Below are 25,367 nucleotides of genomic sequence, written 5' to 3' on the forward strand. Positions count from 1 at the left end.
TGCGGGATCTACTTTGAGCTTCCCCACAAAGAAAGTGTGTGGCGGGACACTTGTCATCTGTGATGTATTCTTCAAAGTGACCCTGCTCGGAGCCGTGCTAGGCGGGCGGACCTTTGCACTGCTGGACCGACTGCGGTGCTCCGCGTCGGCGTCGTGCCGCTCCTTCCCGTGGGGGCCCCGGGCTCGCCAGGCAGTTGGAGGCGCTCCGCTCCTCCACAGCCACGTTCCTCCTACCGGCTCCCGCTCCCCTCTCCCCGCAATCTTTGGGCCCTCCCCCTTTTTTGATGGGGGCGGGGCAAGTAGGGGTGATTTTGTGAAAATCAAAACTATTGATATTTCTGGTCCCCGCGTCGCTTCTGGCTGAGGCGCAGAGGGGGTCCTGATGCACGAGTATCTTTGCCTCTGTCCGCGCCGGGGCTTCACGGTGACATCGAAATCCAGGGCTCCCGCCCTTCGGGGTTCCTCCTCCGGCTTCCCGAGGTGACTAGTTGGCGCGAAGCGATTGGCGATCCCGGGCGCGATCCCGGCCGCGGCTCCCCGCACCGCGCCGGGTGAATGGCCGCGGGCGGAGGATCGGGAGGCGCCGGGCGCAGACCAATCGCGGCCGCCGGTGGGAGTATTTGTTATTCACATGGAAGAGACTTGGAGGCGGCTCGGCCAGCTCAGCCCCCTCAGCCCCGAGATCAGCCACAAGTGCGGCCGCGGTGCTCGCCTCGCGCGGCGGCGGCGACGGCGGCGGCGCTGACATGGAGCTGCGGGCCCCCCGCGGGCTTCCACACCGCGCCCTCTGCGGGGAGCAGGGTAAGACTCCAAGCCGAGCAGCAGACAGAGGAAAAGAGGAAAGCAAGTGCAGAACCACAGGAAGAAAAAGCCCTCAGCCCCCCAACTCCCTCAAACGTGGAGCTTGCTGAAAAAGGAGCCCCCCTCCTATTTTGTTACCCTTTATAATTTTCTCCCTAAAACCGTTCAGCTGACAGCCAGGTGCACTGTTCCTTCTCAGATCACTTTAGTGATTTGCTCATCCTGGGCACAAATAGATGGCCTTGCATACCCGGAGTCTGGGAGAGATCTGGTGGGCGAAGAAATGAGAATGGGGAGAGAGGGAGAGTGGGCACCAGGGGGCGAGGGGCTGGCCGGGCATTGGAGCTTGATTGGGTGTCTGTTGATTTTACGTTGCAAATAACAAGGCAGCCACCCCTCTTGTCTTCCCATGATTACATTCCAGTGGAGAGGTTCAGAATAGAGGGAGGCTTAGCTTGGAACTCTTAGGGCTTGAAGATGTGATCCCCCAAAAGTTTAGTCGGCGAATGGGAGATTGAAGGGTGACGGGAAAGGGGCAGGCGCGCCTGGGATGCTCTGATGGGGCGTTCGGCGGCAGGATTTTAAATCGCTCTGCTTCAGATTGTCTGCCCTGGGTGACCTCCTGGACCTGCCCTGGCGGAATCCGGACTTGCCCCGCCGAGATGACGAGGTACCTTCATTTTGCCAATATAAAGCGAGGGATTTCCGAAGTTGGCGGCTTCTGGGATGAGTTGGGGTAATCCCCCCGCCTTCCTGAGCTTGGGCTAGATGGATGTCTAACCAGGGTCTAGGGAAGATGGGGGTCGCTGGGGATGCTGGGCGGTGGGGGTCCTCGAGACCCGCATCCCCGTGTGGCGCACGCTCTGCCTGGAGTTTGCGTTCTCTGAGTTACCACGCGAGGTTGGGATTTCCGTGTTTCCCCCGGTTCCCCGCCCCGTTTTATGGCTCTCGGGAAACACTGGAGCTCCGTGCCCCCTGTTGGGGGTGGGGGAAGAGGAAAGGTCTCTGGGATCTTGAGTTTCACAAGCAAACGCGCCCGACAGCTCCTCGGCAGATCTACAGCCAGAGCAGCCCGAGTTTCGCATGGACTAGCGCGGGGTGTGGGCGCTAGGGGCGGCCAGGTGTGGCGGGGGCGGGGGCAGGGGCGGAGGCGCTCCTGGCCGGGTTGCTATCAGAGGCAGGGTTCCTCCGGCGCACTGGGGGACAAGGACTGCCCCGGAGATGCATCAGGAAAGCAAGAAACACCAGGTACTTCCCCTCGGCCCTAGATTCTACCCAAACTGGGCTTCTATGGACCAAGGAACTGAGAAGAAAAAGGAAGATGCAGCGGGGAAGAGGGGACCCAGGGCGGGGTGAGTGGCTGCTGTCTGAGTCGGAGATAGAGAAGAGATAGACCTCTCAGCTTTGCAGATGAGCAAGTCCATTTGTTCTGTCAAACAGCTCAGAGATCCTTTGAGGTTCATACAGTTAGTGAAAAATATAATAGAACACACACACACACACACACACACACACACACACACACACACACACACGCACAAATCAACAAAGTCGCCCCTCCTCCGCACCCCCTGGTCTGGCTCGCTCCTTGGTGCAAATGAAATAAAGAGGAGCCTGCGAGTCACCCAATTGCGCAAGACAGCACCCCTTCGTTCCCCTGAAGAATTGCTTCCCCAGTGGCCCAAATCGGGCAACCCGGGGTCACATTAGTCTGCACACCCAGACTAATGTGATGAAAATAGATCCACTCACAGATTTCAAAAGCCCCAAACCCTCAGTTTCTCAAGGAAGTCCCACTCCAGGAGGGAATGTCTTGTTTGCCAATTGGGGGTGATCCTTTCCCACAGACCTGATGGTGTGGGAGTCTGGTGAATGTCCATTAATACACTAGAGTCTGGGCTACTATCACGATTGAATACAAATCTTGCCCATTGACACAACTGGAAGATATGGTTTGTGGTGGTATTTACAAGAAAAATTACAAGCAGGAGAAAAGCATTCTGATGATAGCTTGTATTTTGCTTGAAAGAAAAACAAAAAGAGAAAAAGAGACACCAGCAGGTAGATCGTGGATAAACAGCTTATTATACTTGACTATAATTTCCATTTTCCATTATAAAATTGTTCGTCAATAATTGCAAATGGCTACAGAAACCACTTTAGTTTACCTTGGTCACTTGCTTGTGAATAATATCTTGGAATATTTCTGTAGGAAACAGAATCACTGTGTGAAATTCATTCTCTGGTTCTTGAAAATATATGGGTTGATAATTTTGAAAAGAAAAGCTTTATTCATCAGGGAAATGATTTCTAATGCAATTTTCCTATTTCAGAGTCAACTACAGGTTGTACCATTTGTAAGATAAAGACAGAATTTTTACCTTTAAATATGGGATGTGGAAATAATTCGATGAGGGGAAGCTCTCTAGGAGATGTTTACCCAGAATAAAGAAAAAAAAAATGCTGAGAACACAACTCAATACTGTTATGTAGGCTCAATTTGTTTTATTTGGTTTGTGCTAGCTAGTTCTGCCCTATTATGTCCCCGTTAGCAAGTTATGGCTGCCTGAATAATTCTAAAGGCATCCAAGTCCAAAAGGAGTAGAAAAAAGAAAGAGCTAAGCTCCAATGAGTGCAGAAGAAAGTTAGAAGTCTGGAGAGATGTGCTCTTTTCAAACTTGGCTGGGCAGGTTGAAGCTGCTTTGGGGCTTATTTAATTGGTATTTATGCAGCAAATAACCCAGCTGACATTCACATTGGTAGCATCATGTGCCAATCTTTGTGTAAGAACGTTCCATTGTCTTCAGGGCATGATGCACAGAATGCTGTACACACACTCTTATGACAGTGATGATGTTTTTCCTTCCAAGTTTCTTTCCTGCTGCCTGCTGCCTGTAGTTAGAATGCCCAACATGAGGAGAACTTTGCTTTAGTCTGGGAGTAGCATTGCTCTGTCTCAATGTCTTAAAAGAAGATGCTGCATGGATGGAACCCACACACAGCCCAAAGCTGGCTGCCATGCCTGTTGAACAAGCTGGGTGGCAAAGGTTCTGAAAACTGCTGCCGTTTTCTTGATAGTACCTGATTGGGTATCACCAGATTCACACAAGTAATTTGCCCAGTAGGAAAGGTTACTCCATGTTGTTCCAGGACAGGCTGTGAGCAGACAGCCAGCTGGACAATATTGTTTCCATCTCCAGAGAGGATTTCTCTCGGCTTGAAATTTAGATTTGGGCTTTATTTTTCTCTTTTTTTTTCCCTTTCTTTTAAATTTTTTTCCTCAAAGATATTTTATTTTAGTTTCTTCTTGGTGATTTGACAAGTTATGACAAACCCATGCAATGATTTGAGTATAGTGTTATCTCATTCCAGGACCCACCTCATGAGTGGTGGGTACTGCTGTTGGAGTGATTTGAGGAGCATTGTTGAGAGAAGGTGCCTGACTCATTGCTCCCTTGCTTTGGTTTGTTACATTGCCAGTCTTAACTACTGTTAATGGTGATCTATCGTTGGTGAAGGAATTATGGCTTTCCTAGGAATCATCTTTAAACTGCAGATGTTCCAATCGGGAGGAACAGGAATGCATCTTCAAGTTTTGATGACTGCTGATGAATTCACTTCCTGGGGAGTACACAGGTAATGAGAGAGCAAGGTCTTGAGGTCATGAACCATGGGACATGCCAGCACTGTGGGAGGGAAGAGATTCAGCTCTGAGAAAGGCAGAGCAGGTGAGGGGAAGTGGGAAGATGTAGGAGAAGCCCCAGAGGAGTGTGTGGAGGTTGTTGAATAGGGTTGGCTAATTTCTTACTTTTCCTGGCAGGATTAGGCCTAAAGATAGAGATGGTTTATTGGCTGGCTCTTCTAGTGTAATAAACCCTAGTGGTAGAAGCATTACATTCTTCTTACACTTTAGAAAGGTTTCCTATTGTCCTGTTTTTTGCTACAAAGGCTACCTGATCACTAATTCCTTAAGAATAGTCCTTTGGATGCTCATAAGTGCCCATGACCTTCATTTCCCCAGATCAGATATTGTACTTCCATGCACCTTCCTTATATGTCCTTTCCTCTAGTTTTCCTTTGAGGTCTCTGCTCTCAGTATGGGCTCTCCAAGATTAATTCTTGACACATGACTGTCATTAATGTCTGACTGGCTATGCATGTGATGGAAAAGTGGTCTTCTCAGATCTTTCAAGTAATAATACACCAGAAAATACTTTATTTCTAGAGCTGATGGCTAAACTAATAGCATCCCTGTACATTCTTATAACACTTTTATAAAGTACTTTTACACACAGTATGTCATTTGGTTTCTCAGCCTGAAAGATGGTCGGAAATTATTCCCCATTTTAAAACAAAGAAACCAGGATAAGTGACTTGCCCAATGCAACACAGTTGTGGGGAGTGAGACTAGAATAAGGATCTTCTAGGACCCCGAATATCCTACTTACACCCCAAATGATCAAAGTAGGGTTAGCTCCATAACCATTAGGGTCTCCTGCACCTAGCAGGCATGGAGAGAGGCAAAGGTGAATACTGCATTTGAACCCAGCCCTGAGAATTTAGAAACAGACGTATAATCTGTTTCCAGGTCCTCATATTCAGACCCCAACCTCAGGTAGACTTTAGAAAGGAAATGAGATGATGTGTAAGGCTTCGGGCATACCATAGGCATTCAGTAAGTATTAGTCTCAACTCCTTTCTCTCTTCTTACCTGTTGTATACTATAAAAGTGGCTTCTCATTTCTTTAAATATGGTCTTTTCATGCAATAGTTGTTATTGGAAAAATAAAGGTGCAGATTAAATTCTACTACATCAGAATGCACTTCAAATACATGGGATTTAGCTATTTAAAGAAAACCTGTGGTGAATTCTTTTGTAATGCAAATAATCACCTTCTCATTTATCTGTTTAGTAAGTTGAGCTTCTTGCAGCTCAGATTTTCTTAATATGGGGACTGCTTGTCTAGAGGAGCTTTCACAGCCCTCTTTCACTGATGGGAAAAAAGTCATTCAGCTTGCAAATAAAATCAGTGATTGTATTCACTTGGAAAAGCCTTGCTCTGATGTTTGAGCACAATCTCATTGTCCCTTATCATTAAATAAGAGAATCTCAAAGTGGGAAGCTGGAAGACACCTTAGAAATTGTATGGTTTATCTCACTTATTTCACAGATGAGGAAATGGAAGCACCACAGAGATGAAGTGACATGTTCCGTGTCACCAGCCAGTGACTGCCAGACAAGGATTCAATTCCAGGCCTTGGTTGCCAGGGGAGAACTCTGTCTGCCCCACCAAGGGGCACACAGTAGCAGCCTGGGAGATGGTACAGAAATGTAATGCATTTTTCAACAACCAGAAAGAGCTGCAAGTGTGGGCAGTTTCACGTGAAACTTCTGGTTTAGCAATTTGATGAGTTGGTGACAACATTTAGCTTAACCTTTTTGTTAAAGAGCTGAATGGCATGCAGTGTAGGAATAATGCTTTGGCCTTTTTAATAAGAAAAAAATTATGATTCTAGGCTAATGACATTTCTCAGCAAGGATTTTACCGTGTCATACCTTAATTTGCTCTTGGAGGAATACACAAAGGCTGACCCCGATAGACCCTGTGTGTGGCTGTGGTCCTGTTCCCCTTGGCACCAACCTGGCCAGGAAGCCAGATTTGAAGTACAGGTATTTGGATAAACAGAACTGGTTATTTCCAACACTTTGAGAGATTAAAAAACCACTCTTTTGGAATGTCCCCAGATTCTCCCACATTGTTGTTCTTAAAGAGCTGATCACTGAAGATATATACAGTATTGAAATATTTCAGCAGAAGGGCAGGACTCTCACCTTCTCATACTGCCATGGCCAGTTTCTGCAGAACTGGGGGATTTCTCAAAGAATAGTACCCACCTTGGGGGCCTGAGGATTTTGAGGGTGCTATAACTTGCAAGTTCTAGACTTGGGGCTATAATAAACCTTTTGGAGCCTTCTTTTCTCATTTATATAAGAATTAATGATCAATGTTTGGAAATTCATTGAGATTCTATTTTAGGTCAGTATCTCAGACTTTGGAAAAGAAGATACAGAGAAAATAAAAAGAAGCAGAATTCAGGACTTTGGCTCACTTGAGCTCTCTTTACTGGTCTTTCAAGAAACAGCTAGAACACCATTAGGGAGCCACAGGCTCAAGTTCCATATGGGGTGTCTTCCCCCAAGGAGACCAGGCCCACAGGAACATCAGTGGAACGGCTGGTGATGTATAATGTATGGTGTACTTGGAGTGGATTGAAATGTGGTGAACGGGAAGGACTAGGAGGGATCAAGGGTAAGCTTGCCTGCAGGGTTGCACAGCCCCTCCCTGGGGGCCCAGGAGTAGTGCTGAGTATCCCTTCTTCTCCGAGGTCATTTTCAGAAGGACAGTCTTCAAACCCCCTTGATAAAGTCCATCAGCATAGGCCAGTTCCTTCCAGCCCCAGAAAAAGGTCAGTTACTTAAAATCAAACATGGAACATGAAGCAGAGCTATTTGGATCTATAGTGCAGAAAGGTCATTATTTCTTTAAAATTCATTGATTCCAACTGGGATGAGTTTGGATTAAAGCTCACAAGAGTGCTATAAGAGCAAGATTAGGCAATGTAAGATCGTACAGTGAAACCTCGGTTACAAGGTTTTTCATGAACTTTCATATATATATTTTTCCTTAGAATTTAAAAGGGAAACTAAAACTTCTAGCTATCAAGCCATCTGTGATTTTCATGGCAATGTATCAGACTCTGCAATAACTGCAGTATTCAAATATTTTGTAAGTAGCTCTGATTTTATTTTTAAAATGACAAGCAAAATTCAGCAAAAACCTTACCAACTGGACAAAACCACAAAAAGTTGCTCAGTTTTAGTAGAAAAGGAATTAGAAACCAGATTAGCAATGGTAAAGCTGCAGTTAACTGAGCATGTCCCCTGTCCAGGTTCTGTGTTTACCATGTGCTCCTTTATGGGCAAGAAAATCAAGTGCTAGAGAGCTTGCGTGCAATTAATTCTATGTTGCAGAGGAGGAAACTCAAGCAGAAACTGAAGTGAGCTGTCTAATAAACTTATAACCCAAACAGAACCTCTCGTTTTTCATTTCAATGCATTCACTCACTAAACCAAAAGATTCTTGCTTCATTGCTCTCCATTCCCCGACCTTTTCCTTAAATTAAACTTCCAAACAGACCTAGGAGATGCTAAAGAGACTAAACATTATTACAAACACCAATACATTTTAAAGAAATTCATATTTATTACTTTCAGGACTGCATCGTAGGTAAGGATGCTTTGTGATTAGAAGATAGATTGTTTATATGTTCATTTATAATTGAAAACCACTTATTCTCTTAAGTGTTTGAGGATGTGGGGGGTGAGGTGGCATAAGGAAGGAAAGCTGATCTTTGGAGAACAGATTCTATCTGTTCCCCTTCACCTTATTTGTTTATTCTTGATTCTATCAGAAAAGAATGTATGGGACATCATTCCAGCCATGGGGACTTGGTTTCATTTTCTAAATAAGTGGTCAGAGTTACTGAGGTTTTACCATCATAAAACTGATCTTCCCTGTGAAACTGTAAAACACAGTCTTACTTCTCTTGATGGGTTGTATATGGTCCATACCTTAAATGGACTCATCCAGAAAGCTGAGAAGACTTTCCAAGTGTTTCCTTTGGTGGAATACTTGAGGCCAGGTTCTTGTGGAATCAGATTTTTAGAGGGAGAATGGCTGCTAGGAGAACTGAGTGGTGAGAAAAAACAGAAGAGGACTAAGTTTTGGGGGGCAGTGTAGAGACATCCAAGGCTTACCATGTGCCAGGAGACAGCAATACTTGTGGCAGGCAGCATAGAACTAAGCAGAGTGGGCCCTGGTTGGCCAGGCTCCAGGTAGACACTCAGAAATACAGCTCAACAGGCCTACTAAGAACCCCTTTCAAATCTGAAAATGAAAAAAAAAAAAAAAGCCTTTCTCTGAAGGCATTTGGGCATCTGTTCAGTTGTCCCCTAGGGAGGCACCATCCTTCCTTTTGGGACAAGGAGGATGGAAAGAAAATTTTATGAACTGGAACCTGAACAAGTGAATGGAAAATACAACCAGATGTTGGTTAGCTAGGGTAGAGGGAAATGGGCCAAATTTCAGGTTTCAAACTCATATATAAAATAGGTTAGAAATGAGCATTAGATTAACCATCCTGCCAAAATAAATTGGTCCTGTTTATTCCCTTAATTATCTGTACATTTCAAATCTCCCATTCCCTATGTTAAGTCAGTTCTCATTTTTCAGTTAAACCTCTTCAAAAGACTTTTGAAAGAATTTCCTGGAATTCTTTAAGGACAAAGGCCCTAGAATAAACTTTTTCTATAGATTTGCCTGTAGACTTTTTCACTCTAGGTTATTTCTAGTCTTGATGAAATAACTGTTTCCCCTACTGAGTCAGACAAAATTAAGAAGGTTTTCAATTGATCTCCAGCTCTGAAGTGCTCCTCGTGATTCTAGGATCAAGGCGTATTTACTTCAGAACTGTAAGCATGCTCTGACAAATTAATTGGGAACTCTGACAATGGTAATAGGAAGATCTTCACATATAACCCTCCCTTTGTGTTTAATTTTCAAGTCTTTGTTTTGTTATGAGAAAATGATAAGATGGCTTACAGGAAAAAGCTGGTATTCTATGTTAAAATTTTCACAAGCTATAAAACTTACATATTTTGAGATCTTTGTAGGTTCTTTCTTTTTTTGTGATTGAATAATCACTTTTACCCACTGGGAAATCTGGGACACTAAAAAAAAAAATGTCATTAACAGATGACTGGCTTGTTGAATATACCACCTTTCATTATGATTTTGTGGACAGAATTTAAATGCTGACTTCAAATAGCTGTAAAAAGTAAAAATAAAATTGCAAAGAAATAATGCCATTCATCACAGGGTATTTAGCTGTGTGGAAATAGGATTTATTGAAATAAAATGATAAATAAAATACTTTCTGTCTTGAGAGAATCAACCTAGTTTCTGATACTTTTCAGTTTCTCTTGCTCTAAAAGTGTCATCAATCTCCCTGTTTAGATGCAGTGTGGCCAGGTGTTCAGAATCACAGGGGGACAAAAAGAATTAGTTTTTTACTGAATAGGGGAAATTAAAAAAAAAAAAAGAGGTTGGTTTAGACAGGGCTTAAATATACGAAAATCAGCTCCACTAAACTGAACACCCTTTCTTCCCTCCCCCTACCCTCAGGAATAATTCTGCTACAGGGCTGACTTCAAGGACGTGAATCGTTGACCTCATGCCAACATCAGAACCTCAGATGTTATTCTAATTTTCACATCATTCCAGGCAAGTTGACTTTCTATGGGGTAAAACTGAACCTTAAGAGTCTGATGGAATTTCACTGTGAAGTTCACATCAAGACAACTTGCTGAAACCCACAGAGCCTTTCCCCCATGGGACCTGATGGTAGCCTCCAGAAGGTGCAGCCTCAGGTGGTCCCCCGTCTTCTGTGGCAAGAATAAACTTTGGGTCTTGGATTGCAACACCACTTGTGGAGAAAATGGTATGCGAGGGAAAGCGATCAGCCTCTTGCCCTTGTTTCTTCCTCTTGACCGCCAAGTTCTACTGGATCCTCACAATGATGCAAAGAACTCACAGCCAAGAGTATGCCCATTCCATACGAGTGGATGGGGACATCATTTTGGGGGGTCTCTTCCCTGTACATGCAAAGGGAGAGAGAGGGGTGCCTTGTGGGGAGTTGAAGAAGGAAAAGGGGATCCACAGACTTGAGGCCATGCTTTATGCAATCGACCAGATTAACAAGGACCCTGATCTCCTCTCCAATATTACTCTGGGCGTCCGGATCCTTGATACGTGCTCCAGGGACACCTATGCTTTGGAGCAGTCACTAACCTTTGTGCAGGCATTAATAGAAAAAGACGCTTCTGACGTGAAGTGCGCTAATGGAGATCCACCCATTTTCACCAAGCCCGACAAGATTTCTGGAGTCATAGGTGCTGCCGCAAGCTCCGTGTCCATCATGGTTGCTAACATTTTAAGACTTTTTAAGGTAGGTAAAGGCATTGTCTTTCTGATCCTTGTGAAAGGACAGTAAATGGTTGACTCCAAGCGGAGGTTAAAGAAGAAAGTGAAGATGAGGATGCCTATAGGTAGACCCTTTCTGTGTCACCAGGTTCCTCAAAAGGGGGATTCTGTGTCTGGGTTTCTACGTATGTTTTAATTCTACTATTTACAATCAATTGGATCAATCGTAACTGTTTTCCCCAAATAAAGAGAAAAATGGTAAGTCTGTGACATATTGGGTCCTTTACCATCTTGGAATGATATCCTCAGTAAGGCTCATTTTTAATTAAAGCAAGTATTTTTAGAGAATAATGAATACTTAGCACATTGATCATACAGCATGTTTCATCGGTGTTTGAGGTATGTATGAGATAATTTACTTGGTGAGACTTCTCTAAGGTGAGATGCTCTGTTGTGACAAAAGTTCCTGTGTGAAGAAACAGTATTTATTACTAAAGCGTAGATGGGAGTGACACTCTGGGAGATAAGATGGCCATAAAATTGTCAGGCTTATTATAACTACAATAGAGCAGAACCTCATTAATTCAAACTGCTCCAATGCAGACTTGGAATAATTACATATAATTCTTATTGAGTTAATAGCTCAAATTTAACAGGATAAATCAAGACACTTTGATTTAAGTCTGATGATCTATTACTTATACACTGAATTTATATGTTGAATAAAATTGGCAATATGAAATACTATATGTAAAAACAGTTTGAAAAGTATAAAGTGCTATAAAAATAGTTATTGTAACTCACCATTTTCATTAACTTTCTCATCTTATTTATTAATATCCATTTTGTAGTCTTTTGTAACAGGCATATTTTTTTAAAATTGAAAATACTTTTCACTCTGATTTCTTACTCAGTGGGACTTGATTTTTTCCAACTTAACCTGAATTAATGAGGCTTCTTTTTTTATTGTGAGAAACGATTCCCATGCATATTAAATTTAAAGTTGGACAGATGACAGACATAGTGACAAAAATGAACAAGTGATAGAAAACTTCATAAAAAAAGATGAAAGAGATTGAATCAAAGGCTTTCTGGTTTGGAAGATATCTTGGGGGGCCCCATCTAGTTTGGTCCACATCTCATGCTGGATCCTCTCCAACATCCCCTGAGAGGCTGTGCAGCCGCTATATGAATTCCTTTAGTTTAGAGGAAAGAATGCTAAGAGGCAGCTTTCATCAATTTCAGTTTGATGAAATTTCCTCAAATGAGGAGGCTATTGAGTAGAAGCTCTCTGTGTCTGAGGCATACTGGAGAGGCACAAACAGGCCCCAGAGAGCACACAGACATTTGAGCAAGACATTAGGCTCAGTCTCCTGGTAGTGAGGACATTAGGCTCAGTCTCTTGGTAGTGAGAGGACACAGGATCAAATAAACAGCCAAAGGTGCCCTCATCCTCTGTCTTCTGAAACCCTCAAAGGAAGCTAAGCATTTGCCAATAATCTCTCTTGGGCTGATGGACTCCTTTCCTGGAGGCAAGGTGCCCAGCCAGGATTCTCCAGGGTTCTCTCACCTCCTGGAGTCTCAGATCCTTCCCAGAGGTTCCAATTCTGTGCTGGGTGGCCTTTTCTGCTGTGGGGTCTTGTCTAGCTCAGCCATTTCCCCAACTGTTCTCCCCATGCTGATTTGACCTTCCTCTTTGCCTGCTCCAAAGCATTCCTTTTCAGTTCTTAACTCAGTGACTATGACTCAGAAATACTTAGAGGAAAACTCTAATAACGATCTCCTCCTTTCTCTGACCTTCTTCTTATATGTTAATGTCCATTGCCATCAAATCCCACAGTAATACCTATGAATCTGTCCCCTACCTGTAGTGTCCAGCCAAAAGCAGGCAAGGATTTGAGGAGTGGGGTGGAAGAGATAATGAGCTTATCTGAGGTTTTCAAAGCTTGTTTACATTAATTTCTACCACAGTGTCGGCTTGTCTGTAAGATGGTGAGAATAATACTGTAATAATAGTAATACCATGTTAGGTTGTTAGGTATATTTGATTAAGAGAAAATGCAGTTAAAGGGTTTTGTCAGGACCTTTGGTTCCTTGGGCTGCTGAAGGAAACTTCAGGCCATCTGAAGGTGAGAGGGGAGTTTTGTTTTGCATAGGCTGGACCTGGCTTCCTTCTCCTCTGTTCTTTCCTTACTCACTGGCTGATTCTGTTACTGTTTTGAATAATTCTGGAGGGACTCCATCTGACCAGGGGATAGGATTACTATTGATCCTCTCAGTGCTTCTAGGCCAGCTCCTGAGCTACTGCTCAGCACTCCAGGAGGCTGCTCTGGCTACTCTTGACTGACCATAGGGAGTGGGTTATATTTGGCCAGTGGGGGGCGCTGGTAATGGCAGAAGTCATAACTAACACCATCAGTACACTGGTGGGAGCACACATTTAACCCTCAGGAAATAAACCTGTTTATTAACCAAGCTACTGAATTCAAAAAATTGATCTCATTCAAAAGTGAGTCAGTGAGAGGGTGTAGGTGCTCAGCCAGTCTTTCGGTTGAACCTGAAACCCGAATTAGATAATTCCAATTTATTGTGTGCCTCATTAATTCACTTTGATGATTGATATACGACCTCCAGCTAGCACTCCACAGTGATTTTAATTATGAAATAATGATAGTTGCTCTTGGGATAAAAAATGGTCCACTTTACAATATGGATAACTTCTGTTTATACCCCACATGCTAGGACTGACATGAAATATTAGTATAGTTATCAAAGAAATGATTAACAAAGCATTAGAGATTGGGATTCGTTCCATTTTGAAAAATAATCATCTTTTTAAGCCAAACGCTATGACTTGAATGAAAGGAAATTTTAGGAAAGTTTATGACCCCTGCAGGTCAGCAGCACAAGACTTACAGAATCTAAAAAGATGCACAGAAATCCATGTGCTGCCACTATTCCTGTCTTTTAGTCTGAGAATATACAAACAATTAACCTTGATCAGGGGAGATAAAAGAGCTCTCATCTTGTGAATTTACTTTCCTGCTCAGCAATAAACATGAACTAGATTTGAAGAACATGGCTGGAACCTGTTTAAAATTTTATAGAAAATATTTGGGCCAAAACTAGAACTTACCTCTGAATGTCTTAGTTCTCTTTTTTGGACAATTTTGGAAAAGTCTGTCTCTACCTGCCAGAACTTATCTGAACTGAATTCTGAAGGAGGCTGCATCCTTCAGGCGTCCCCTTCTACTTTTCTTCAGTCTTGTCTCTCCTCTGACAACCTGTTCTGTCCTATGCCCCTCTATGTTCTTCTAATCAAATCTCCTACAAAAGATCCATGTATTATCTGGCATCTGCATGTTAGTGCGTCTGTATTTAAGTCAGAAGGGGATTTCATTTGCACAGGATCAAATGGAATGAAATGATTCCTCTTTGTAAAGGAGATTCCAGCCTCAGCAGGGGAGGTTCACCACCTCTGCCTGGAGTATTGAAGGCCCGGCTCATTTGATCTAGAGGGAATTGGTGTTGTCCTTTTTGTTTTTCTTCTTAGAAAGAAAACTCAGAAGCAAATTTAAAAAAAAAAAAAAGGTCCCTTTAATTTCAGAGATGAATGCTCAAGGGGGATGTCAGACACTACCTGGGAGCAAGAAACACTGTGTGGCTTAGGCTTACAGGATACTGAATGCTCAATTAGAACCATAGTTCTCAACCCTGGGGGGGTGGGTTATTGGGGTGGAGGTGGGGGGGTTGGGGTGTGGGGGGTGGAGGCTTATGTCACTCTCTCTTCCCCATCAAGGGGTGTATGTCAGGTTATCAAAACTATCTGCCTCTCCAATGGCAGGACCCAGTGAGTGAATCTGTGACTCCTTCCTGCTCTCTCTGGGAGCTACTTTTCTCAGAGGAGTGGGAGTGTCCCATATCCCTCAGATGTGTTGAGAGTGGAAGCAAGTTTGCAGAATAGTTCCGCCCAATACAAAGGTGGCAGTGAATTTATTAAAAAAAAACAAAAAACAAAAAACAAAGGTCTGGTAGTGACCCCTCAGGACCTCCTGTATTGTAGCAAGCTCGGGAAAGAGGTGTCTAGCTCCCAGAATTTGAGTAGCTTGAAAAAGTTTTTTTTTTTTTTTTTAAATGAGGTGTCTTCTGGGAAGCCCGTAGATTAAAATTATTTATGTTTAATAAAGAGGTCCATTTTATTGCCATTTTTTTCTAGACATTTCTAGCCCTTTCCTTTACATCAGGTCTATTCCTCAAAAACACTAATCATATGTCTTAACTTTGGGCAAAGGATGAACATTCTGAGTTAAAAAGAGCACATTGATGCTGCACGTAATGCAGGAAAGATGTCCTCAAAGATGCATTGGGTTGTAAGAGGACAGGGTCAGATATAATTTCTCCCTCTTGTGTTTTTCTAGTTAACTTCACCTGGATTGTTAATTTTCTACTCTTGAAGGATAGGGGTTAGATAGCCTATAATGTATTTTTCCTTCCCAAGCAATCAAATGAGACTTTTCAATAGCAATCCATTTGTGGGTGGGATAGATAATTTCTCCTTGTGAGGAACTGTGCTGGTTATAAATGGCTAAAATTGATCTTCATGTGAAATAAATGAAATACAGCGAAGTATCCCACTTCCCTGGAAGTCTTTGCCTACTTTGCTGTGTTAACAAAGATATATTTTCTTTCAAGAGACTCTACCAAATGTAGCAATCACTAAAGCCAAGTGTTTTGCAAGTTATTTATTCCATACAATGGATTTTATTAACTGTAAACTATGAAGAGGTAAATCTGCCATATCCAGGCTCATCTAGTTAGATGGACAGATAAATGACCACAATCAATAAACTCAACAGGAGGTAAACATTTCATGTAAGACTTATTTAAGGGCAAATAGATAACAGAAAATTGAAAGATAGACTCCTTCAGTCATTCCTTTGGCTTTGTAGCAAGCTCTAATTTAACTATGAAAAGAGCTCATTTACTTTAGATCAGATACTCTTTCCAGTGGCCCAAAAGCAGTGACATTGGATGAGAATGGGCCCAGAGAGATCTGTCAAAAGCATGCACTTCTCTCTCTCTCTTAAAACTCTTTAATGATTACCATTCCGAACCCTTTATCCCACAAAGGTTCACCTCAACTTTGCCAAGGAAGTCTTTTCTCACTTTCTTCAACTAGATTAAGTTTCTTGTTACCTGTACAAAGAAGCCTCCTGTACTTCCTCTTTTTAACCTGTACTGCACACTATTGTAGTTGTCTGTACTCATGTGTATCCCCCATTAGACCATAAGCACCTGGGGCAGGATCCATGTATATCTCCTTTATACATGTCCAGGAAATCAGTAAATGTTGAATGGATGAGTGAACCAACCATATCTCTCCACTCACTCCCTTGTCCTACTCCCAAATATTGGAAATAATATTTGGGTAGATAGGACAGAAATTGAATTTTGTGTATTCTACTTTTATACTTTTTTTTTTTTTTTTTTTTTTAGAAAAAGGAACAGAAGGAGGAAGAAGTGTGGAGAAAAAAGGAAACATGGTGTATTTTGGGAGTTCTATTTTCACATGCTTCCTCGTTTTCCTACGCATTCATATTCTCTCTAAATAGATTTTTAAAGTTAAAATTTAAGTAAGTAGAGTACACGAGTGCATTCTCATTTTGAAAGATTTAAGCAATAAATAATTTAATAGTGTAAAATAGACGGGGTCTATATCCCAACACATCTATTAATAAAATTACACATGCACACATAATTTTATTAATAGCTATGTGTCTTATAACTTTCTTTTCTACTTAATAATAAATGTGGGAGAGATTTCCATGTTGGCTAATATAGGTCTGCTCGGTGATTGTTAACCCTGGCAGCACGTTAATGTGACCTGGGTAGCTTTTTAAAAAATCAAAAGCCGAATATTCTCTCTGATATGTGGATGCTAACACACAATAAGTGGGTAGGATGGGGAGGGAAGAATAGGAGTACTTTGGATTAGACAAAGGGAATGAAAGGAATGGGGGAATGGGAATAGGAAAAACATTAGAATGAATTGGCATGTGCTCACATATTTCACACGATCAGTGAAACTCCTCATCATGTACAACCACAAGAATGGGAAGTTATACTCCATGTATGCATAATATGTCAAAATACATCTTACTGTTATGTATAACCAAATAGAACAAATAAAAAAATAAAAAATATGGATGTTCAACCCTGTCCAAGATCAATGAAATTGGGGTAGAGCCCGGCCTTTATACATTTTAAATAATTACCAGGTGATTCTAATATTTGTCCAGGATTGAGAATCATTAGACATTAATGGCTGCTTGATTTTTAATTATATGAATAGACCATAATTTATTTTAAAAATCCCTGATAGAGAAGCATTCAAAGGTTATATTCCTTTGATTTCTTTCTTCTTCTTCTTCTTTTTTGGTCCTGAGGATTAAACCCAGAGGCATGTTACCACTGAGCTACATCCCCAGCCCTTTTTATTTATTTATTTTAAAATTTTGAGATAGGGTCTTGGTCAGTTGCTTAGGACCTTGCTAAGTTGCTGAGGCTGGCCTTGAACTTGCAATCTTCCTGCCTCAGCCTCCTAAATCACTGGGATTATAGGTGTGCACCACTGTGCCCAGCTTCCCTTTGAGTTCTTAAGATCTTTTATCATTTGAAAAATAGTCCTAACAATGTTAGAGCCTCATCCAAACACTGTGAGCTCTCGAATGAAATTTGGTATCAGAGGGTCATTTCTTGGACCATTGAAGGGGCTGAATCAATGAATAAATAACCACAACCATCTTGCTATAGGGCAGACTCCTGGGACACAGGCATACATCACAGGCTGTGGCCCTTCATAACTTGGAATGGGTGTAGTGGAGATGTGCTCAGACTGTGAAAGAAGCTCTGTGGCTCTGGCTGGGTGGAACAGATTTAAACATGGTGAATTTAAATCTTTCTTACTTTTTTCTTTTCTGTAGTCCCAAATGGTCTGAAAATCCTACAGCAAATACAAAGGACATTTTAAGAGCTTATTTAGTGATAAATGCCTATCTTTTGGGTACCTGAAACAATGAGTTTGTTTTAAAAGTAGTGAGAAATCTTTCCATGAGAATTGCTTGTGTTTGGATGCTATATATATATATATATATATTTAAGTTGTCTAGAAACCTTTCTAGGACAAGTCAATGTAGCTGTCAATAAATAAATAGATCTATATAAGGAAAGTACTGTTCTTTCTACTAAATGACCCTAAAGATAACAGTATTTAAAATTTTATTTTATAGGTTTTATTTTTTTAGAGCAGTTTTGCGTTTACAGAAAAACTAAAAATTCAGTGATTTCATTTGATTTTAGTACAGGTATCTGTTTCACAGGTCCCCCCCCCCCCCAGCCAAAGGTTATAACTTCTCAGAAGACAAAATTTGAAGGCTGTCTTATGGCTCCAGTTCAGTGGCTCTCAAACTTAGCATGCATCAGAATCACCCAGAGGGCTTGTTGAAACACAGATTGCTGAGCCCACCTTCAGAGTTTCTGATTCAGTAGGTCCAGGGTGGGCTCCGAGAATTGGCATTTCTAACAGTTCCCAGGTGATGCTGATGTTGCTGTTTTGCAGGCCACGATTTGAGAACCACTGCTCCATACAAATTGCTTGCTGGCTGACTTAGCAAGTCAAAGGATGCAAAGCAAAAACAAGATTTCACAATATTCTGTCTGACAGCAGCCTTTTTTCTTTCGACTCCTACCTGGTTAGACTTCAGTTCATGTTGGTCATAATCACAGCAGCTGCTGTATGCATCTATTTTTAATTGTGCGCTCTTTTGGAAGTTGTGTTCCTTATTAAATAATGCATCGCTGGGGAGTCGTGATTGGTGTAATGGTCACTGGGACACGATTCCTAAAGCAGGGTCACCCAGATCCTGCCACTTTTACTCATTTTTGACTACAGAAACAGTAGAGCAAACTAATGTAAGAAACTTAAACTGCAAGATACACATTAACTGGGAATTGAAACAGTAAGAGATGAGGGAGGCTATGATTTGTCTCAGCTCCCAGCAATTTGTTTTCAGAAACCATGACAGCTGCCTCCTGATTTCCATTATGCAATGAGATTGCAAATAACATTCCACAGCAATCTTAATCAATAGAGGGTCACAAGAGGCCCATCTTCCCCATGGTGGGGAAAGGGCCTATTTACCCATTTAATTGATACAACACACTTTCTGGCAAAAGACAGAGACATCTCTTTTAGCTATAATTGAGGACTCTTCCTATCTATCTTAACAACATCGAAGCATACATGTGATTTTCATGTAGTTTAAACATATAATGAACACCAGGATGGTAAGGTGGAGGAGTTTAGGAATAGTATTTATCCACAGCCACCTTTATCTGTTTCCAGGATGAGGCCAATCTCTGCAGCTTTCCTTCATTAAGCCCAGCAAAGCCCATCAACATGTGTTCTCAGTGTTGGTCTTTAGTCTCCCTCCAAGATTCTTCCGGGTACCTCCTGAGCAGAGGGAGGCTGGTTTCCTTGGTATAATCTAACCCTAAATCTGCTGGTTAATTCAGAGAAGTCATGGCTCAGCCTCTGTGTATCCCCCACAGCCCCACAAAGCCCTGGGACATGCGGATGGTAACGTATCCTTGTACTAGCATCTTACTCTTGCTTTCCTTCACACGGGTTGAGAGTGAACTCTAGCTTTCTTCAGTTCGTGGACTATTTCTTATACTTTAAGTATCTACATCGTGTTAATTCTATTTATTTGAGTTCTCAGAATGCTTGTATTTATATTGCTTATAGAGCAAATGCCATATCCTATGCATGCAGATTTGTTAGATATTTGTGGTGTCTTGTAGATATTGTCTTTGTTATCAGAAGCTGTGTTTTCAAACTATAGAATATTATGAAGTACTTATCTAGTGATGCTGATATTCTTAAGAGATGAATATGAATTATATGACATAGCTCCGGTTATATGGCCAGACTTGCTGGGTTTGAGTTCTGATATAATATATATTAACAGTGTGACTTTAAGCAAGGTCATTATTCTCTCTAAATATAGCTTTGTTATCTCTAAAAATGTAGACAATAGTCCCTCCTTTATAAGATTTCTAATGTAGGCTGGTAAAATGAAATGCATAGAGTCCTAAGCAAATCCCTGATACAGAGTAAGCACCATGCATATTGGTTATGATGCTGTTGAAGAGGAAGGTATTATGTCTCCCCATCAGCTGGACATGAATTTTGAGTTGTACTTCTCCAATTTCTCAACCATTTATACTGACTTACCCTATTTTATGAATAATGACAGATTAACATTAAAGGTGTAGTCACTGGTCAAGAAACCAGAACAAAATGATAGGTCCAAATGGGTTCTGGTATAGAGCAAGGCTGTAGTATTCTTTAAGGCCAAACTTGAGACTGAGACCTTATCAGCTCATGTGCTAGCCAGGTGAGCTAATAAGTAGGAAAGTAGGGAAGCTATTATAGTCCAAGTGTGTGTGTTCAGTAGTGAGAGTCAGTTTTATTTAAAAAACAACAAACTAAGGAAAAGACTGGGTAGAAAAGTTTTGCTAAAATTCAGTATCACTTCTGCACCTGAACAAAAGTGCCCTTAGGATTTAGTTATGCAAACAAAACAGAACCAAACAAAACAGTTCTGGCTTGACTCTGCAGGACCCCAGTTTTTGATGGTAGAATTGTGGTTGAAGGTGGGCAGCTAACTAATCCCAGGGTAAATGGCAGGGTTGGAAAGACAACACGCTCACAGTCAACTAAGACAGCTACCCTTTGTTCTGGGGATGTTATGGTTTATATATGAGGTGTCCTTAAAAGCTCATGTGTGAGACAATGCAAGAAAGTTTGGAGGTGAAATGATTGGGTTATGTGAGCCTAAGCCTAATCAGTGCATTAATCTCCTGATAAGGTTAATTGGGTGATAACTATAGGCAGTTAGAATGTGGCTACAGGAGGTGGGTCATTGTGGGTGTGCCTTTGGGGTAGATATTTTGTCCTTGGTGAGAGGAGAAGCCTCTCTCTGCTTCCTGGTGCCATATCCTGAGGCACTTTACTCCACCACACTCTTCTGCCATATTGTTCTGCTCACCTCAAGCCCTAGGACTGGAGCTTGCTGTCTGTAGACTGAGACCTTTAAAACCATGAGCCCCAAATGAACTTTTTCTACTCTAAAATTGCTCTTGTCAGGTCTTTTGATCACAACAGCAAAAAAGCTGACTAGAACAGGGAAGATTTTTTTTTTCTTTTTCTCCCAGGGACATCTATGTAATACCAATTTCTGTCACCTGATACAAATGTTTTCAACGAAAGCACTAGTCAGAAGTAATTGCTCTAGAAGTCACATACCTTTTATTAAGTCAAACATATCAATTCTGCCCTAGTAAATTTTCATTTTAATAAAATATGGATAATTTACTCAAAGGCAGAAGGACTTCATAGGGTAGAGAAATTATGTTTACACAATGCAGACTTACACAGGTCCTTCCTAACCAGACCACTCAAGACAGAATCTTATGGTAGACTCTGAAATAATGCCGAATAGTGCTTGGAATAGCTCTTTAAACTCAGTGCTAAATTCCTTTACTCCCCCCCCCCCCCGCCAAGAGAAGCAGAATAGTGCTAGCAGTTTACCCATTTTTTTTCCCTCCTTCTTTAACCTAATGGTGAAACAGATTAATGGACAATTTGCAGTCAACTCACTAATAGGTATTTATTCAGACCCCTGTAGGTATGTGTACCATGTTTGACACTGCAGCAGATAATAGGAAAGAAATATAAGATCCTAAGCTGTCATGTTGCTTGGGATCTAGTTGAAGATAAATTACTAACATGTAAAATAACAGTGAACCACGTGAGTTGATCTCATAAGGGCTATACCATTGGGCAGCCTTCCAGGTTCAGAGCAAAAGCTGACATCATGTGAGTGAGCTGCAGTTACCAGCCAATCTCTCTTGGTCATCTTGGGCTGCTAGAACAGGCACCATAGACTGGCTGGCTTAAACAGCACATCTTTCTCATTGTTCTGGAGGCTGGAAGTCTGAGATCAGGTACCAGGATGGGTAGGTTCTTGGTAAAGGCCTTCTTCCTGTATGGATGGATCTTTTCATTGTCTCATTGCATCCTAACATGGGAAAGGGAGAGAGAGGAAAAAGCTCTCCCTGTTTTTTTTCCCCCTATAAGATCTGTTCATATTAGTGCCTTATGAGGGAACTAGTTCATTCATGAACACGCCACCCTCATGAGTTAATCACTTCCAAAAGGTGCCACCACCATTACATTTCAACCTATGTTTCTGGAGGGACACACATTCAGTCCACAGCACAAGGCTTTGTACAGTGATGTGGAATTGTGTTGGGCTTAGAGGTTTGTGTAGGGGTTTATAAACTTAGAGTCTGGAGAGAAGAAAGAATCTTCTAAGCCCAGGAATTCCATGGACCTTTGACCTGAAACCAGATCACACTCAGCTATGATGGGGGTGGAAGTAAGTGGAAGCTTCTTTTTCTCCTCACAGCACCTGTCTGCTATGAGAAACTTTTCGAGGATTATTTTAGGAGTCTCTTAGGAAGACACAAAATGAGGAAGATTGGAAAGCTATGTCCCCAGATCCCCGTGAACACAAAGTTGGGGGCCTCCAGTTAAAATCCAAGCCGCTGGGCATGGAGTATTCAAAGGACAGAATCAGGGGTGCCTTTGTGATCAGAGGTGGAGGAATAGGTAAAGGGGTGCATTGCTGTAAGATTTAAGGAAGGAGCCCAGAAACCCCCTCCACTCCCCATCCTGGCCACTCCATTCTTTCTGTTTGAAAATCTGTATAACCTAAGATCAAAAATTATGCTTTTTCCCCTCATTTGTCCCATGGGTATCTTGACTGTTTATGCTATTATCATTAAGTATAGGTATATAATTGCCAAATGAGAAATTAAATGTATTTTCAATGAATTGATTCTAATAGCCTCATTTCCATAGGACAAACCTGTCTTTGAGGGGCTCACAGTTCCATCTTTCTGCCTTTCTGATCCTGAGTAAGCAGAGCAATCTACCTGTCCTGCTCTCTGTTTCACAAGATAGTAAACAGATCTCAGCAAGATACACATTTGGAGGAATTGACAATTATCTGAGCAGAAAGGGTTTTGAGTGATTGGGAATAGATTTTGTATTGAAAATGGCATAAATGATAATTTTTCTGCTTAATGCTGCAGTGCTTTAGCCTTGATTTCTACTCTCCTGTCCCTACCAATTGGAATGGGAGCTCAATGGGAGGTGTTTGTCTTTGAAACCACGGGAATGGATTTTTCTTCCCCTCTGCCGAAGGAAAGAAGATACTGGAAAGTTCTCTTATTTTTAAAGTCTGGATTCCTTTATTTCATTTGCATTCATGTAATTCATGCAGTTTAAGCAGCTAGTGAATTTGGCTGGGTTATAAATTAATATTTACAGGTAAAATTTGCTGAAGATAAAATAGATTAAGTGGAGAATATTTTTCCCACAGCTTCCTTCTCTAACGAAAATGAAATAACCCAGCATCACTCCTTTACTGAATGGCCCATCTGTCAGCTCCAGTCTGATCTGAATCTGTACTGTCTTGGCAGTTTTGGGACCCAGGGTCTCCACGTAAAGCAGGATGAGTTTAACACATGCTGGGAGAATTAGGAATTTAAGATTTAGTCTTATGTTTTCTTTTAAATATTTCTTTGAATTATACTGAACTAAAATGAAAACCTTTATTTTGGAACTGCAATTATAGTTAAATTTCAGCTTCTTATCAGTTTTATGCATAGTATGTGATAATTTTTTTAGCTATTAAATCAGTGCTCTCAAATTTCATGTTACAGGATTAATGAATAAATATTTGGCACATTATTTTAAATTTTTTCACAATGTTCAAACTAGTAGCATTGGTATTTCAATCTAGTAAACTATTGCAAGTTTAGATGTAAAATATGAAAACTATAAATTAGGCTTATCATATCTACTTGATGAATTACCTCTAAAGTATCTATGCCCATCTAAAAAATGGTTCTTATGAAGGAAAAGTACATAGTTTTGCATTGTATTTTGTCTTAAGCAACTCAGAACTAAGTTCAGTAGAATTCCACAGTTTTTAAATGGGATGGATCTTAATCAATTATGATCCATGGGCATTTGGACATTTTCAAGATGTTTTAAGAATCTTGGTACAAAATAGTTTTTATTTTTTTCAAAGTGATTGTTTTCCCTGGTTACAAGTCCTTGAAATCATGGTCTTAGAGTTGAAAGGAATTTTTGAGGTCTTCTTTTATAGCCTCCCATCCAAAGTCAAATCTATTAAGACCCTTGGCAGGAGTTATAGGTAGATAGGATCCTTTGATCTCTTTGTTAAACTTATTTCTCAACCCACTCCCTCTCCTCTTGTCATGGGGTAGTCCTTTAGATGTCTGAAGAACCTTCTTGTCCCCAAGCCTTAAGTTTTCCAGGCTAAGTATTCCTGTTGTTTCACCTGCTTCTCCTGGTAGTAACACCAGACTTAATGTTTGCAGGCCTCCTATATGCACTATGCTAAACACTTAGCTTGCCTAATCTTATTTAATCTTCATCACAATTGTCAGATAAGGCTCATTTCCTCTGCTGAAAACCATACTTCTCTAAGGTTACCCATAAAGTGAGTAGCCAATGTGTTTTCAAAACTAGGGTCTGATGGACTCAAAAGTCTGTTTTCAACCATTGCCTTGTGCTGCCTTTAAGATGGTACACTTTCAGATTTTCTGTATGGTTTCCTTTCTTTGAACACACTCCTGCTGTTAGTTTAACACCATTCGGAGTTAAATCCATTTTTTCTTTGCCATTCTGAAAGACTGAAAAAAGTTAAGCCTTCCACATGGAAGACTTCAGCTCTGTAAGCCTCATCTTCTCAGTGTGTAGGTGGTCAGAATGGCAGATGGCTGTTCAGCATATCTATGGTGGGGAGTAGCTTCACTACAAGGACGAGGTCTGACTGCCTATGATTCAGTGTGCCTTTCTTGCCACTGGAGTGGCCACACAGCTCCCAGGAAATGTTAGGAAACTTGCAAAATTTTTAGCAGCATTGACAAGAGCTTCCTATTGTTGCAGATGTTTTCTGAGGAGGATATCTGATGGGAAGAGTTTGTATTATTACAGATGGTCAGAGCAGTTTATAGATCAGGAAGTTCTCCATGGAAGGACTAATATATCCAGAATTCATTTTTGAAGTTTGACGACAGGATGTGGTGAAATTACTTGGACTTTAGGAAAACACTGAAAACATCAAAATAAATGCATGTGTTTTGCGCCTACTCCTTTCCCAAACTAAAATGTGACTTATGACAGCATTTCCTCAACATGTGGGATCAAGTTCTAGATAAAATGGAGAGAAGATAAAATAAACCTATTTATATTAAGGTTTTAAAAATTTACTTCTCATTTCCATTAGAGTCTAGCTTAGAATGATTGGATGCACATATTGGCACCAGGGATTGTATGGTTTTATCAATATCAGAAAAGCA

At 41.3% G+C, this 25,367-nt stretch overlaps 1 protein-coding gene across 11 annotated transcripts in view; it reads left to right on the forward strand.

Annotated features, from left to right (window-relative positions):
* The first annotated feature begins 367 nt into the window (after nt 1-367).
* The window catches only part of Grm8 (glutamate metabotropic receptor 8), a 732,322-nt gene continuing 707,322 nt past the window's right edge, over nt 368-25,367 (forward strand). For 4 of the 11 annotated variants that reach the window (XM_021722398.3, XM_005319401.4, XM_078040289.1 and 1 more), the window contains exons 1-2: nt 368-801; nt 10,047-10,869. In XM_021722398.3, coding sequence (XP_021578073.1) covers nt 10,360-10,869 — 510 coding nt within the window. In that variant the 5' untranslated portion in view covers nt 368-801; nt 10,047-10,359. Of the gene's footprint in view, nt 802-882; nt 1,472-2,026; nt 2,050-4,337; nt 4,438-10,046; nt 10,870-25,367 lie in introns of those variants that run through there. The other 7 variants (XM_040291623.2, XM_021722399.3, XM_078040287.1 and 4 more) reach the window with 7 other exon arrangements.

The sequence above is a fragment of the Ictidomys tridecemlineatus genome, chromosome 2, assembly GCF_052094955.1.
Source record: "Ictidomys tridecemlineatus isolate mIctTri1 chromosome 2, mIctTri1.hap1, whole genome shotgun sequence".
Lineage (NCBI taxonomy): Eukaryota > Metazoa > Chordata > Mammalia > Rodentia > Sciuridae > Ictidomys > Ictidomys tridecemlineatus.